Source organism: Mytilus edulis, chromosome 3 (assembly GCF_963676685.1).
Source record: "Mytilus edulis chromosome 3, xbMytEdul2.2, whole genome shotgun sequence".
NCBI classification, from domain to species: domain Eukaryota; kingdom Metazoa; phylum Mollusca; class Bivalvia; order Mytilida; family Mytilidae; genus Mytilus; species Mytilus edulis.
Genome location: NC_092346.1, coordinates 68,487,255 through 68,499,346, shown reverse-complemented (window position 1 = coordinate 68,499,346; position 12,092 = coordinate 68,487,255). Strand labels below are relative to the sequence as shown.

Below are 12,092 nucleotides of genomic sequence, written 5' to 3'. Positions count from 1 at the left end.
CTTACCTGTAAATATACAATACAGACAGGATTCTACTTCGTCGAAATTATCTGTTCATTTTCACAATCGTAGAAACGGAAGACAATTTTTTTTCAGAGATCCAACTTAAAGACTGTCGTCAAGCGCTTTTAGTAAAATAGCTATTCGAACACACCTACTCTGATTTTGTGATCCATTGGATAGGTATTTCACTTGACCCCTATATTTCATCTTTTAGTACTGTGATTTTTTTTATGTTATAAAGTCAACCTGTAGCTTTGCTATATAAAATGATAGAGTCTGAAGCGAGATGATGTATCAAATACTCTTGTTTTGTACATTTTCAAGACAAAATATTCATCTCAAACACACCCTAACATAAAAAAAAGGTGCACTCGATTTTCTCTTTTCAATACAATTGTTTCCCATTTTTTAAGAATATTTTCTGGAGTTGCATAATCGAAGGACAGACATGGAAATAACTGACTGAACTAATAGATTGATATGTTATAAAAACAATATTAAGTCAATTAATGTTGAAGGCCAGTTTCTCAGCCTCATACAAGAAAAAAGTGTATTTGTCATGTGATGTTTTAAAATTAAGTGTCCTTAACCTCAGACATAACGTCCAATAAAATCTAAGTATGATGTATACAAGCTGAAGCCCCGCCTATCTAAATTACCATGCTTGAGCAATCACTGATACAAACAAAGCAAGCAAGCCAAACAAAGATTTGTCTTGCTAGCATTAATGTAAAAGCTGTAACTATCTTCTTTTAATTCAAATTGATAAAAAAAACAAAAAAACAATAAGTATAAGAATGGTAAATTATTGATATAAAGACTTACCTATTTAAGTCCCATATAATACAAGATCTATCTTCACTGGCACTAACAAATATACTGTAAGCCTTACATATGACTATCTGTGTAATCCTCCTAGTGTGACCATATAACACATGTTTTACTCCTTTAATCTGTATATCACTTGTCTGCAAGTATAATGGTTAATCTTAGTAATGTTTTACCTTGATTGAATGATTGGTTTGGGCTTAACACCACTTTCTCAATTTTTCACTTTTCACAACCTCTGCGTGTACAGGCTAGGGATACAGTAGTTCAACTACTTAGACCAGTAGGCCACCTGTTATAACTGGATACCATTTTATTACTGTATCGCAAAAGTCAACATTTCGACTGTTTTAAAGGATAACTTCTAAACACTTCTTTGCAGTGGTATTTAAATTTTCATGATCACTGCACATTGTTTAAAAGATACTACTTAATTAATTGATGTATTCTTTAACCTCTTCTTATTATGAATATACAAGAAAATCTTTCCAATGGACATAAAGTAAATCACAATAAATCAATCAATCTAAAATATTTGTAAAAAAAAAAATAGAGTTAATTTTAAGCTAAAATACCTTTGCTTGATTGAAGACAGTCTGATAAACAGTAATAGATCCACTTTCACAACCAACAAACAGATGTGGACAATCTGCTATGGCAGCTATATAGGTAACCTGGAAAACAAAAGTATATAAAATATTTCAAATTGTTACAATTAACACTCCAGCCCACACAATTTTACTACAATTCTATCAACAGTATATCTACCCACGATCACAATATCAAATAGTGTTGTAAATAAAATGACACCATAAACATGTTTCATACTACGCACACTGCATGTTCAGAACCCTTGCAACAACTCTTTGAAGTTTCAATGTGGCCTGCTGAAAGGCTAAATTTCTGTCCTTATCTAATATATTCTAATTTTCATGTGGCTTTCAAAATTGCCATCCAATCATCCCAGTCAAACCCCTATTACAAGGCCTTACTATTGTATTTTTGTTAATATGCTATTGTCTTGAATATGCATGAAGCATTTACCACTGGATGTTAAGTAACAACAACCAATCAATCAGTCTTATGCTGAATATGGTTGAAAGTTTATATAACACATAAATCTACATAAAATATCTTAAATTAAGGTTTCAGCTATAAAATGACTTGTTTTTACCTGATCATAAGGACTGTGTTGTATGAGATTCAGGTATGGTTGCTCTGGTTTGTTGTTTATTCTAATTATACCATCTGGAAACTTCCATGTAACTATGGCTGCCCATACTACATCTGTTGTGTTGTACAAGGAGGATCCTAAAATTCAAAATCTCTAATTTTAATCTGATTTCTTAGACAATTACCGGTAATACATTTATTCTATAGATAACAGGAGTAATGGTTTTGGGACTATTTACCTGAATTGGCATCAAAGCAATCACAAAGAAAAAAAACCCACTCAAAGCACTCAATTGTGAGCTTTTAAAATGCCAAAAAAATCTTCTTACATGTTAAACTTTTCAACAATAGATGAGTACAGCATTCAGTGAAGCAGTGCTATTTGAATGAACAGTTAAGTTATCCAAATAAATTGACATAATCACAATACAATTTTTACTCATAAGTTGGTACATGATGTAATAGCAAAAACATGGTTTAAAATACCTTTCTGTTTGCTATGCATAGTAAGACAACAGGTATCAACACCTACACCAATGACATCACCAGTAGGAAGTGGTAAAAGGGAGGCAACTACTTGTGAATACTTTTCCTGCCATACTACTTTTGGTGGTGGATTTGCTGGAGAGCCAATGTAATTTCCCCATTTCAAACCTTCAACAGTGTCTAAGGGACTAGGCTGAATAAAATGTATAACATTGAATTATATCAATCACTTTTTATATTTAACATACATATTGTACACATAGTCATTTTAAGGTATTGAATAATCTTGTTTCAATAAAAATTAAGTAAAATATAAAAAGATTAAATATGTTAAATATCACAAAAAAGTTTTTTACTTTTAAATTTGTAACTGGTCAAAATATGCACTCTATGTGAACAATAAAGCAGTATAGATAGCTTCAACATTTATTGGATGTCAAGGTCAATATTTGTATTCATGCTTAGATCAAACATCAAAATTTTCTATAAATTATAAATCTAAAATATAAGCTATACATATTTCCCTGACTGAACATAAATAATAAAGTTTATTGTTGTTGTACACGTATTGCCACTTACTACATAGACAAAGCCATGATCAAAATCCTTCTCAACGCTAACACTATACGACTGTTGTACTAACTGGGAGATCACTTTGGACATACTTTCTCTAACAATACTTCCTGGTGGATGTGGATGTCGGAACAGTTGTTTAGGGGTCTGACCATATGTATTGACCATGGTCTTCAAGGCCTGTCTCTTCAGTCTGTCTTGGACACCATCCACATTGATACCAAAGTATGTCTGAAATAACAGTACATGCACTTGATACTTTCATTATCTGGTAGGAGGGTTGAGTCATTAAAACCAGTTTGATTAAGCCCTTGTCTATCATATTTCTTAGTTTGTTTCTTTGTATTTTACATAGGTAAAGGAGCCTAACTCTAGAACAATTGAAACTTGATCTGTGTTTTGTGATAATAGCCATTGTGCAAAATTTTCATAACATTTAGTTGAGGCAAACTTAAGTTAGAGAACAGAAACACATTTTGGGACATTTATACATACGTTGTACAGAGAAACAAGGGTAATTGTAATTTAATCCTAAACCTGATGAGTTAAGAATACAAAACCAATGTCTAATAATCAGACAATCAATATCTACTTACAGCTGGATGGAATACATTAACAGCCTTTATTGCTGCCTCTCCTTGTTGTTTATAACCAAACACTAGATCTATCCAGTTATGGAGGTTTTGTCTGACGTAATCCGATTCTAAGGCCTGACGTAGAATCATTATAAACAATCGTGGATTATCTTTACACCAGGCCGGTAAAGTCACATCTGATACTTCTTCATTGTTCTGTCTTTTACCAAAATCAAAACCTTTAAAAAAAGAAATGTTTTATGTTAAAGTTTCTAAAAATCTTAATTTTGGCAGCTTCATGGTTTTGGTTTTAAATTATTTCAAAATCTATGGACAAAAAGTTCATTCTATTAAGATAAGTGATGATTATGTGTTTTCAACTTTCAACTTAATTCTATTAACATTAAATCTTTAAAATTGCAAAATAAAAGAAGATGCACTCAATATTAAGTTGCAGTTTTTATACATCTAATTGTGTTCATTTGTATCAACCTTTCAATCTTAACTTCTCTTAATTTCCTTCATTTCTACACAAACCTTCAATAACATATTTTAATAACTGAATGAAATTCAACAATTATGTAATAAGTAAATAACATGCCTTCAAAATTCCTAAAAAACTCTGGGAAAAAGAAGAATTCAGGGATCATTTCTTTAAAGTCTGTTGTTGATTGAGAGCTAGCTAATCTCCAACACGTCTCCATGTTATGAAATGTTCTATCTGGTATATCAAAGTTATTGTCTGGAAATCAAACACATTAAAATTAATATAATTTGATACATAGATGGAGGCATAATTTATTTTTAATTTAAATTTGTATGCAAACAAATGAACGAATAGCATTTAATACTAATACATGTACTGTGAAATACAATATTACATATGGAAAATACATTTACTTTCTGAACTTTTAAACTGTTTAAGTTTTTTTAATAGAAGAATAACGAATCAAAAAGCATGAATTTTCACATACGGTAATTTATTTTGACAATCAGAAGAAATATACCATACTTGGATATCATTATTGGGTTCTTACTGTCATCACAAAGCATAGTATAGTTTGAACAGAATAATTGTAGTAAAAACATTAGGAAGACTTATGGAAAAGCTGTAAAACTGTAAAAATATAAATGGGGAATGTGTCTATTGAACACAGATGTTGTCCCGGCTTGCATATAACTTTATAAAGGGACATAACTCAAAAACGAACCATAAAAGAGATGCTACCCAAATTTGTTTATTATCCGAGTGTTGTGGTAATAAGTATTGTGTATACATGTAAGTTTCATAAAATTTGGTTGAGGCAAACTTAAGTTAGGGAACGGGAAAGGAAAGATTCAGCAACTTTTGCATTTGTAAAGGTAAATTTGTAGAAACAGAAAAGTGACACCACCAAAATTCAAACTTGATTTGTATTTGGTAGTTACAAGCTAGTGTATAAGTTTCATAACATTTGGTTGATGCAAGTAAGGTTAGTGAATGGAAACTTATGTCAGTACATACAGAAGAAAATGTACTTCATTTAGACTTTGGTGGATAGTCTCATTGACAATCATACCACATCTCCATAATTTATAAGGGTAAAACTTAATGCCCCCTCAGCTATGGCGGGGGCATAAAAATGTGCAATAAAAATAAATTAAATTTTGAGTACTGGTACATACCTTGATAACTGACAAACATTTTGGTGTATGGAGGTAGTCTAACAAGAAAGTGTAATACAATCCCACTGTTGGAATAATGGCTGCCATAATGGTATGGTCCAACTCCTATAGTAGACTGATCATCATTTCTCTCAAACTCTGCCTTTAATGCCTGTTAAAAAACAAAACAAAAGGTATAAAATTATCATAGTCCTTCACTCAGTACAATTATACAACAATATTCAGGAAAACAAGTTTTAACTAAAAACACACATAATTTCCTTTTACCTATACTTGAAGTGGAATATTGAATATCCTCTGCAAAAGGATAAATGTTAATACTTTTCATTTAAGTAGCTATGATAAGAAAGTTTCAAATAATTTATTGTTCATCACAATAACATGCACACATATATAAACATATCTAAAGAGAATAAAATACCTCGTAATTATCTTTATATTTCCTCTCCTTGCTTTCATCTTGTACAGATATTGGCTTTGAAAAATTTCTGTAATATAAAGCAAATTATTGAAAATAAATTACTGTGGATTCATTATTATTTGTTGGATACCAATTTTTTTTTTGGTTTTTATGGGTACAGGTGAACCAGGAATTCAAATGTTCAACAAAGCAGAGATTGGCAAGGCCACAAAACAAATAAATACCCAGGAAAATGCTGGTTTTCCTCAATCCACGAAAAATTGATACCAATGAAAATAAATGAATCCACAGTATATGTAATTTTTCATGTTATATTATTTTTTCTTATTTTCATATTTGTTTTTTTGTAGTTGTGCTGATCAGGAATGTTAACAAATTAAATTTACATGTAATATATGTGAAATCTGAGAGGGTTGAATCACTTAACTTCCAATAATTAGATTTTTGATAACTATGAATAAATGATACATTAATACAATAAACCAAATTCACAATTGATGTTTTTCTTTACAGCTTCAAAAAAATAATTTTATCTAGAAAGTTAAGTAAAACTTCTCAAGAGTATAACAAAATATCTTTATGTATATATTATGTATTCTACCAAAATATTCTTACCTATAACAGTCAGCTTTAAGTAAATTAAGTTTTTCACTAACGTAATCTTTGAGAATGAAAGGGAATACAGGGTACTGCATTAAATCATTAAATGATCTTCCAGCTAATTTGTTTAGGTGTGTAAGATAGTCATAGTTTGTCATTAAGCTGTCCTTCCACATTCTTGTTATATCCTCAATGTTCTCTGTCTGTACATAGTTAGATAACTCAAACTTCATAAACCTCTCACAAAGATCATCTCTCTCCTGAAACAAAATATCACATTTTTTTCATTTTAATATTGAAAATTCTTTTTCCCCCTTGTATTTTAAATTAATATGATATAATTTTGTTCAACAATGCAACACCAGATAACGCAATCACTTCTTGTATGACAAGATAATTGATACAGAGAAAGTTATTTGATTAAGTTTAATGTATTACTGTATGTAGACATTTGTGTAATGAAATATAATGAGCCTAGAAATGATTTAAGATCTGTGGTCTGTAACTCAAGAAAAGAGAAAGCCTTATGCTACACGTATCTGCCTTTTATTCATTTTAACTTGTTTTTTTCAAAACTATAAAGATCCAGATTTTAAAATCTGCACAGGATCTAATTTTCCTGAAAGGCATCATTTAGAAAATTTATCTGCTATTTTTTCGATTGTCAAAAAGATCTCTTTTGATTTTATAATGTACCTGTTTGTGTTCACATGCAAGTAAACAAGTTTTCCCATTGGTATGAAATATTTCAAGTGCACTGTCCCTCAACTGGTACCATCGTTTATGAATCTCTCTGATTTCATCATAAGGCCAGGTCATGGATAACTGATCTTTGTTGCCTAGCAACACTTGTGTGTAGTTTGCATCAGTGATGGCTTCATCAGCAACAAAAAATACAGAGTTCTCGCCTATAAATAAAGAGATGAATTTATAGCTTCAATATATCCCCATCTGACAGACAATTTCATTTGTTATATCTAGCAAGGATTCAAAATAAGTTCAGACTAAAACTTAAAACAATAATATATGTTTCAATAGGACACCATGCCCCACTCACACTTATCAAAAACTTTGGATTCATTTATTTTCATGGGTACCTATTTTCGTGGATTGATGAAAATTTTCATTTTTATGGATATTTGATTGTGTGGTTTCGCCAAAGTCTGCGTACATTCCTATATAAAAATTTGTAATTAGTTGGACAGTAAAACCAGGAAATCCCCAAAACTTGGTATCCAATGAATCATAATGAATCCACAGTATAGTTGTTCAGTGAACTGCAATACTAGTGGATGAATATAATAAATTGTTACTTAAATGCAAATCAGAATACTGTGAATTCATTAATATTGTTGGATATAAATTTTCTTAGGTTTCATGGATACAGGTGAACCAAGAATTAAAATTTTCAGCGAATAACATATTTTCAATAGGCTTTGTATACAGAGATTGGAAAAACCACGAATTCAAATACCCACGAATGTGAAAGTTTTCAACAATCCACAAAAATTAATACCCACGAAAATAAATGAATCAACAGTATAGACATTAAAATTGTTTGAACATTGTTCCATGAAACAGAATAATCCATTGTTATGAATAAAACCAGATAATGTAAGCTACCTTACCTACAAGTAATTCCCCTTTACTTTGGCTGTTAGGGGCAACAGCAGTACATTTACAGGTGTGTCTGAAATTAAACAAATATATTATTTCTTCAAACTATATTATCATTACAGTTACTATAAATAACTATATTTTATGAAAATGAATATGTCTTCTTCGTGAATATGTAACTACAGATTGTTTGATAGCATTTTCCAGCTGAATATCTTTACTTTATTTAAGTGCCAACATTCCTACATCATGCTTGATGATTCACACTGTTTTAAATCAAACTGTTTCAATAATGCAATCAAGCTAGTTTGAGTATATTTGATGCACTAGGTTGCAATGCGCATCTGGTGCAAGAAAAAATTGGCACCGTTAATTTTATTACTACCACTGGGTCGATGCCTCTGCTTGGTGGACTATAAGTCCCCGAGGGTATCACCAGCCCAGTAGCCACTACTTTGGTACTGGCATGAAAATACAGATTTTTTGTTATTAAAATTTGCTGTTACAAACTGATAGAAATTATCATAAATCAAGGAATGTATCTCCCTCATGCAAAGCTCTGATTTCTTTCACGGATTTGGCTACACTTTTTGGACCTTTTGGATTATAGCTCTTCATCTTTTATATAAGCTTTGGATTTCAAATATTTTGGCCACGAGCATCATTGAGGAGACATGTATTGTCGAAATGCGCATCTGGTGCAAGAAAATTGGTACTGTTAATTTTATTGCAATGAGGTCAAACTTAGAATGTCTTTTATCAAAATAAAATGAATGACACCTTTTCATGCTGTACTGCTGCATGGAAGTTACATTACTATAAACACAAACATTTATCCACTTAAGTTATTAATTTCATAATAATCAAATGAGCAATTCAACATCAACTTAAAATCTGAAATACAAAACAATTATCGTTTTTTTTCTGTAAAATTGTTGTGCCTTTACTTCTTGCCTAAATAGATGATAAAGGCTGTTTGTAATGTTTGAACAGTTGATATCCCTCTTTACCCCATTTTCAAGGTTATCCCCACATATAAAGAAATATGCAGGTGTTTTTAAACAATTTTTGGCTATTATTGGCTATTATGTATGATTTATATGGCAATCATACATAGTCTTAAAGTACATAATAGTGAGAAAAATCGATAGGAATAAACTATTAAGCTTATTCAAGTAATTACAAACATTCATTTTAATGATAAAAGACAAGGATAATGAGGATGGTCATATCATACATTGCGGCGAAAATGTGTCCACAAATGGTACAAGAATAGCTTGATTTCCTCTTGAGTTTTCTTTCATTTTTAGAACAATTAACAAATGTTTTGAAGATAATTCCTTCATCAAACATTTTTTTCATATAGTTAAAATTCTGTGGGTATAACGAGTTTCAAATACTCGAATGTAGGCTGTATGAAAGTTGAAATGAATGAATTATGTGGCAAATATGGGTCACATAATGTGCATATAAAAAATAAAACATTGCTATGAAACACTAACTGTATTTTTTCATTCCTATAGAGTTGATATATGAGCGCTGCTGAATCAGACATCTGATGGTCATCTTCAAACAAATAAATCAAGGGTGGGTCAATATTCTCTGCCTCTGTAAAATATTTAATGATCACATCATTCAAGTTGTAGAAAGGGTAGCAATTGTAGACAATAAACTTTAATTACATTGAGAGTTTTCCTTATTATTTTCAACATTATACCTTGAGAGTTCAGGGTTCTCACTAAGGTTTTTTGACGGCAAGTCCACTGGGACTCATTATTTTTTGCCATGGCTAGTCCAGCAGTGAGAAGATGCAGTTGCATTAATATATAATTTTTTTTTCCCCATGATAAAATAGAGCAAGGAAATTACAAAAAAATTTAGATTATTTTTAAATTTTTGTTATAAAATGATGATATATGTGCTCAAATGATACAAAATAGTGAGAACCCAGAAAGTTTATAATGAACAGTCTATTCAGAAAAAATATTTGTTTTTCTTCTACTAAAGTTTTGAAATTAAGATAATTCCTTTTAATAAAATAAATATCATTTAAATCAAATTTGATCTGATTTATTACCATAAGCAAATATATAGAATTCAAATGAGTTTTTAAGCAAACTTGCATAGTTGAGTCAACATATAAGCCTGTATAAATATGCTGAATAAAAGCAATAAGATCATCATTTTATTTTGAAGAATAAAAGTTAATGTTTGTTTTTGCTAGATCATAAATGTAACCATCTGTTCTGATGAACTATCACTATAAGTCTGTCAAAACTGAGGTTATTAGTTCCAATCCCCCTCATGGTAGATAAGCTTAACTCCTATCTTAATTGACTAAAATTGCCAGGTACTTCGGCTTACTCTACCAATAAAACCTGGCCACAAACACTCATTTGTAGAACAAAATATATAGACCTGTTCAGCTTTCCTAATAAACTGAGCAGACATAAGAATAATCTGAATGAATAAAGCCTGTATCTTAGATCGCTATATTAATGAGGCAAAGCCTAACAGAAATTTTGCAAAAGAAATATTTTAACAAAAGCTTTTTAGAATTAGCATTAATTTTTTTAGACATTACCAGTTTTGATACTTTCTTCTGAAAAAGACCAAATTTGATTACATTTTTGTAAAGGAAAACAATGCCAATGCTTCATGAATTAACAAAATTAATTAATGTGATTACTCTAATGTGATGAAATAAATTAGAATCTTACAATTAAATTAAATTCTTTTAATACCTAATTTTTCTCTATGTTGTGTCAGTAGAAATCTTGGGTTCAGTCCCAGATGACATCTCTTTAATCGTTTTCTAACACGACCAGGACCTTCTGTTGGATCTAACTGCCATGATTTTGGATAAGACTTTTGGCAATGCCATACTGCCCTGGTAAAAAATAATTTACAAATTTTTAAACAAAGTTCACATTCTTAAATGACTATTTCTTTAAACATTTGAACACACAAGACATAACTTCTATTAGATGTTTATATAACTTTATTTTAATAATATCAATGAATATTATGTGTGTCAACAAGTATACCATAGTTAAGGTGAATCAAATAAAAAAAAGTTGCCGTCAAATTTCAGAATAAATATTTGTTGAAATATGACTATAAAATTATAAATGCAACCCGTGTTTTATGTTTAAAAAGCTAAGAAAAAATAATTTGTAGCTTCTTAGGTTAGTTTTTATAAAGTTCCAGAAGATGTAGGGATTTATTGCCAGCCAACAATACATCAATATATGAGATATTTGTAAAAGAAATGATTAGTTTACGACTTATATTTATCATTCTAGCTACCTTTCATGTGTGAGATTCTGTACAAGTTCCTGCCACATTTTCTTTATCTGTATTTTTTCTGTCATCTTTTTCTTGACATGCTCAATCATTTTGTTTCTTTCATGAGTTTGTAACTGAGTAACATTCTGTGTGACATCCATGGCCTGCTTTGACAATTCTTGATATAATTTTTCATTTTTTGTCTTTAATCTGCAATATAAACATAAATGTTAGTCAATTTTCTTCTTGCATTTAGAAAAAGGGTATTCAATCTTTAATATTTTTCTCTTTATTAATGAAGACAGTATGTATGACAAGGTACTTATGCACGTATCATAGTATATTCTTTATTCTTAATTATGCACGTCTTATTAATAAAAAAATCTGTGGAAAATTTGTTATAACAATGATATAACTTAGGTTTCTGTTGGAACAAATATTTTATACCCTTTATGCTGTTAGGAAAGTTATATTTCTTACAATGGAAATATTATTGCAGAATATTACTACTTCCATTTGGAACAAATGGTTTGCGGGAACTTCTGTTCCATGACAGTATAAGGCAAATATTCATTATTGTAAACAAGACAACTAGAGGCTCCAAAGAGCCTGTGTCGCTCACCTTGGTCTATGTGAATATTAAACAAAGGACGCAGATGGATTCATGACAAAATTGTGTTTTGGTGATGGTGATGTGTTTGTAAATCTTACTTTACTGAACATTCTTGCTGCTTACAATTATCTCTATCTATAATGAACTTGGCCCAGTAGTTTCAGAGGAGAAGATTTTTGTAAAAGATAACTAAGATTTACGAAAAATGGTTCAAAATTGACTATAAAGGGCAATAACTCCTAAAGGGGTC

General features: G+C 30.4%; 1 protein-coding gene across 1 annotated transcript in view; it reads right to left on the bottom strand.

Annotated features, from left to right (window-relative positions):
- LOC139517256 (lysosomal-trafficking regulator-like) overlaps positions 1 to 12,092 on the bottom strand; it is a 70,466-nt gene that overhangs the window by 5,904 nt on the left and 52,470 nt on the right. Inside the window, exons 36-51 of the mRNA XM_071308096.1 lie at positions 11,251 to 11,439; positions 10,686 to 10,831; positions 10,526 to 10,543; positions 9,444 to 9,549; positions 7,953 to 8,014; positions 7,021 to 7,232; positions 6,340 to 6,584; positions 5,725 to 5,791; positions 5,304 to 5,454; positions 4,240 to 4,380; positions 3,660 to 3,877; positions 3,070 to 3,294; positions 2,491 to 2,683; positions 2,006 to 2,142; positions 1,407 to 1,505; positions 829 to 971 (exon numbers count right to left, since the gene is read on the bottom strand). Coding sequence (XP_071164197.1) covers positions 829 to 971; positions 1,407 to 1,505; positions 2,006 to 2,142; positions 2,491 to 2,683; positions 3,070 to 3,294; positions 3,660 to 3,877; positions 4,240 to 4,380; positions 5,304 to 5,454; positions 5,725 to 5,791; positions 6,340 to 6,584; positions 7,021 to 7,232; positions 7,953 to 8,014; positions 9,444 to 9,549; positions 10,526 to 10,543; positions 10,686 to 10,831; positions 11,251 to 11,439 — 2,352 coding nt within the window. The remainder of the gene's footprint in view (positions 1 to 828; positions 972 to 1,406; positions 1,506 to 2,005; positions 2,143 to 2,490; positions 2,684 to 3,069; positions 3,295 to 3,659; positions 3,878 to 4,239; positions 4,381 to 5,303; positions 5,455 to 5,724; positions 5,792 to 6,339; positions 6,585 to 7,020; positions 7,233 to 7,952; positions 8,015 to 9,443; positions 9,550 to 10,525; positions 10,544 to 10,685; positions 10,832 to 11,250; positions 11,440 to 12,092) is intronic.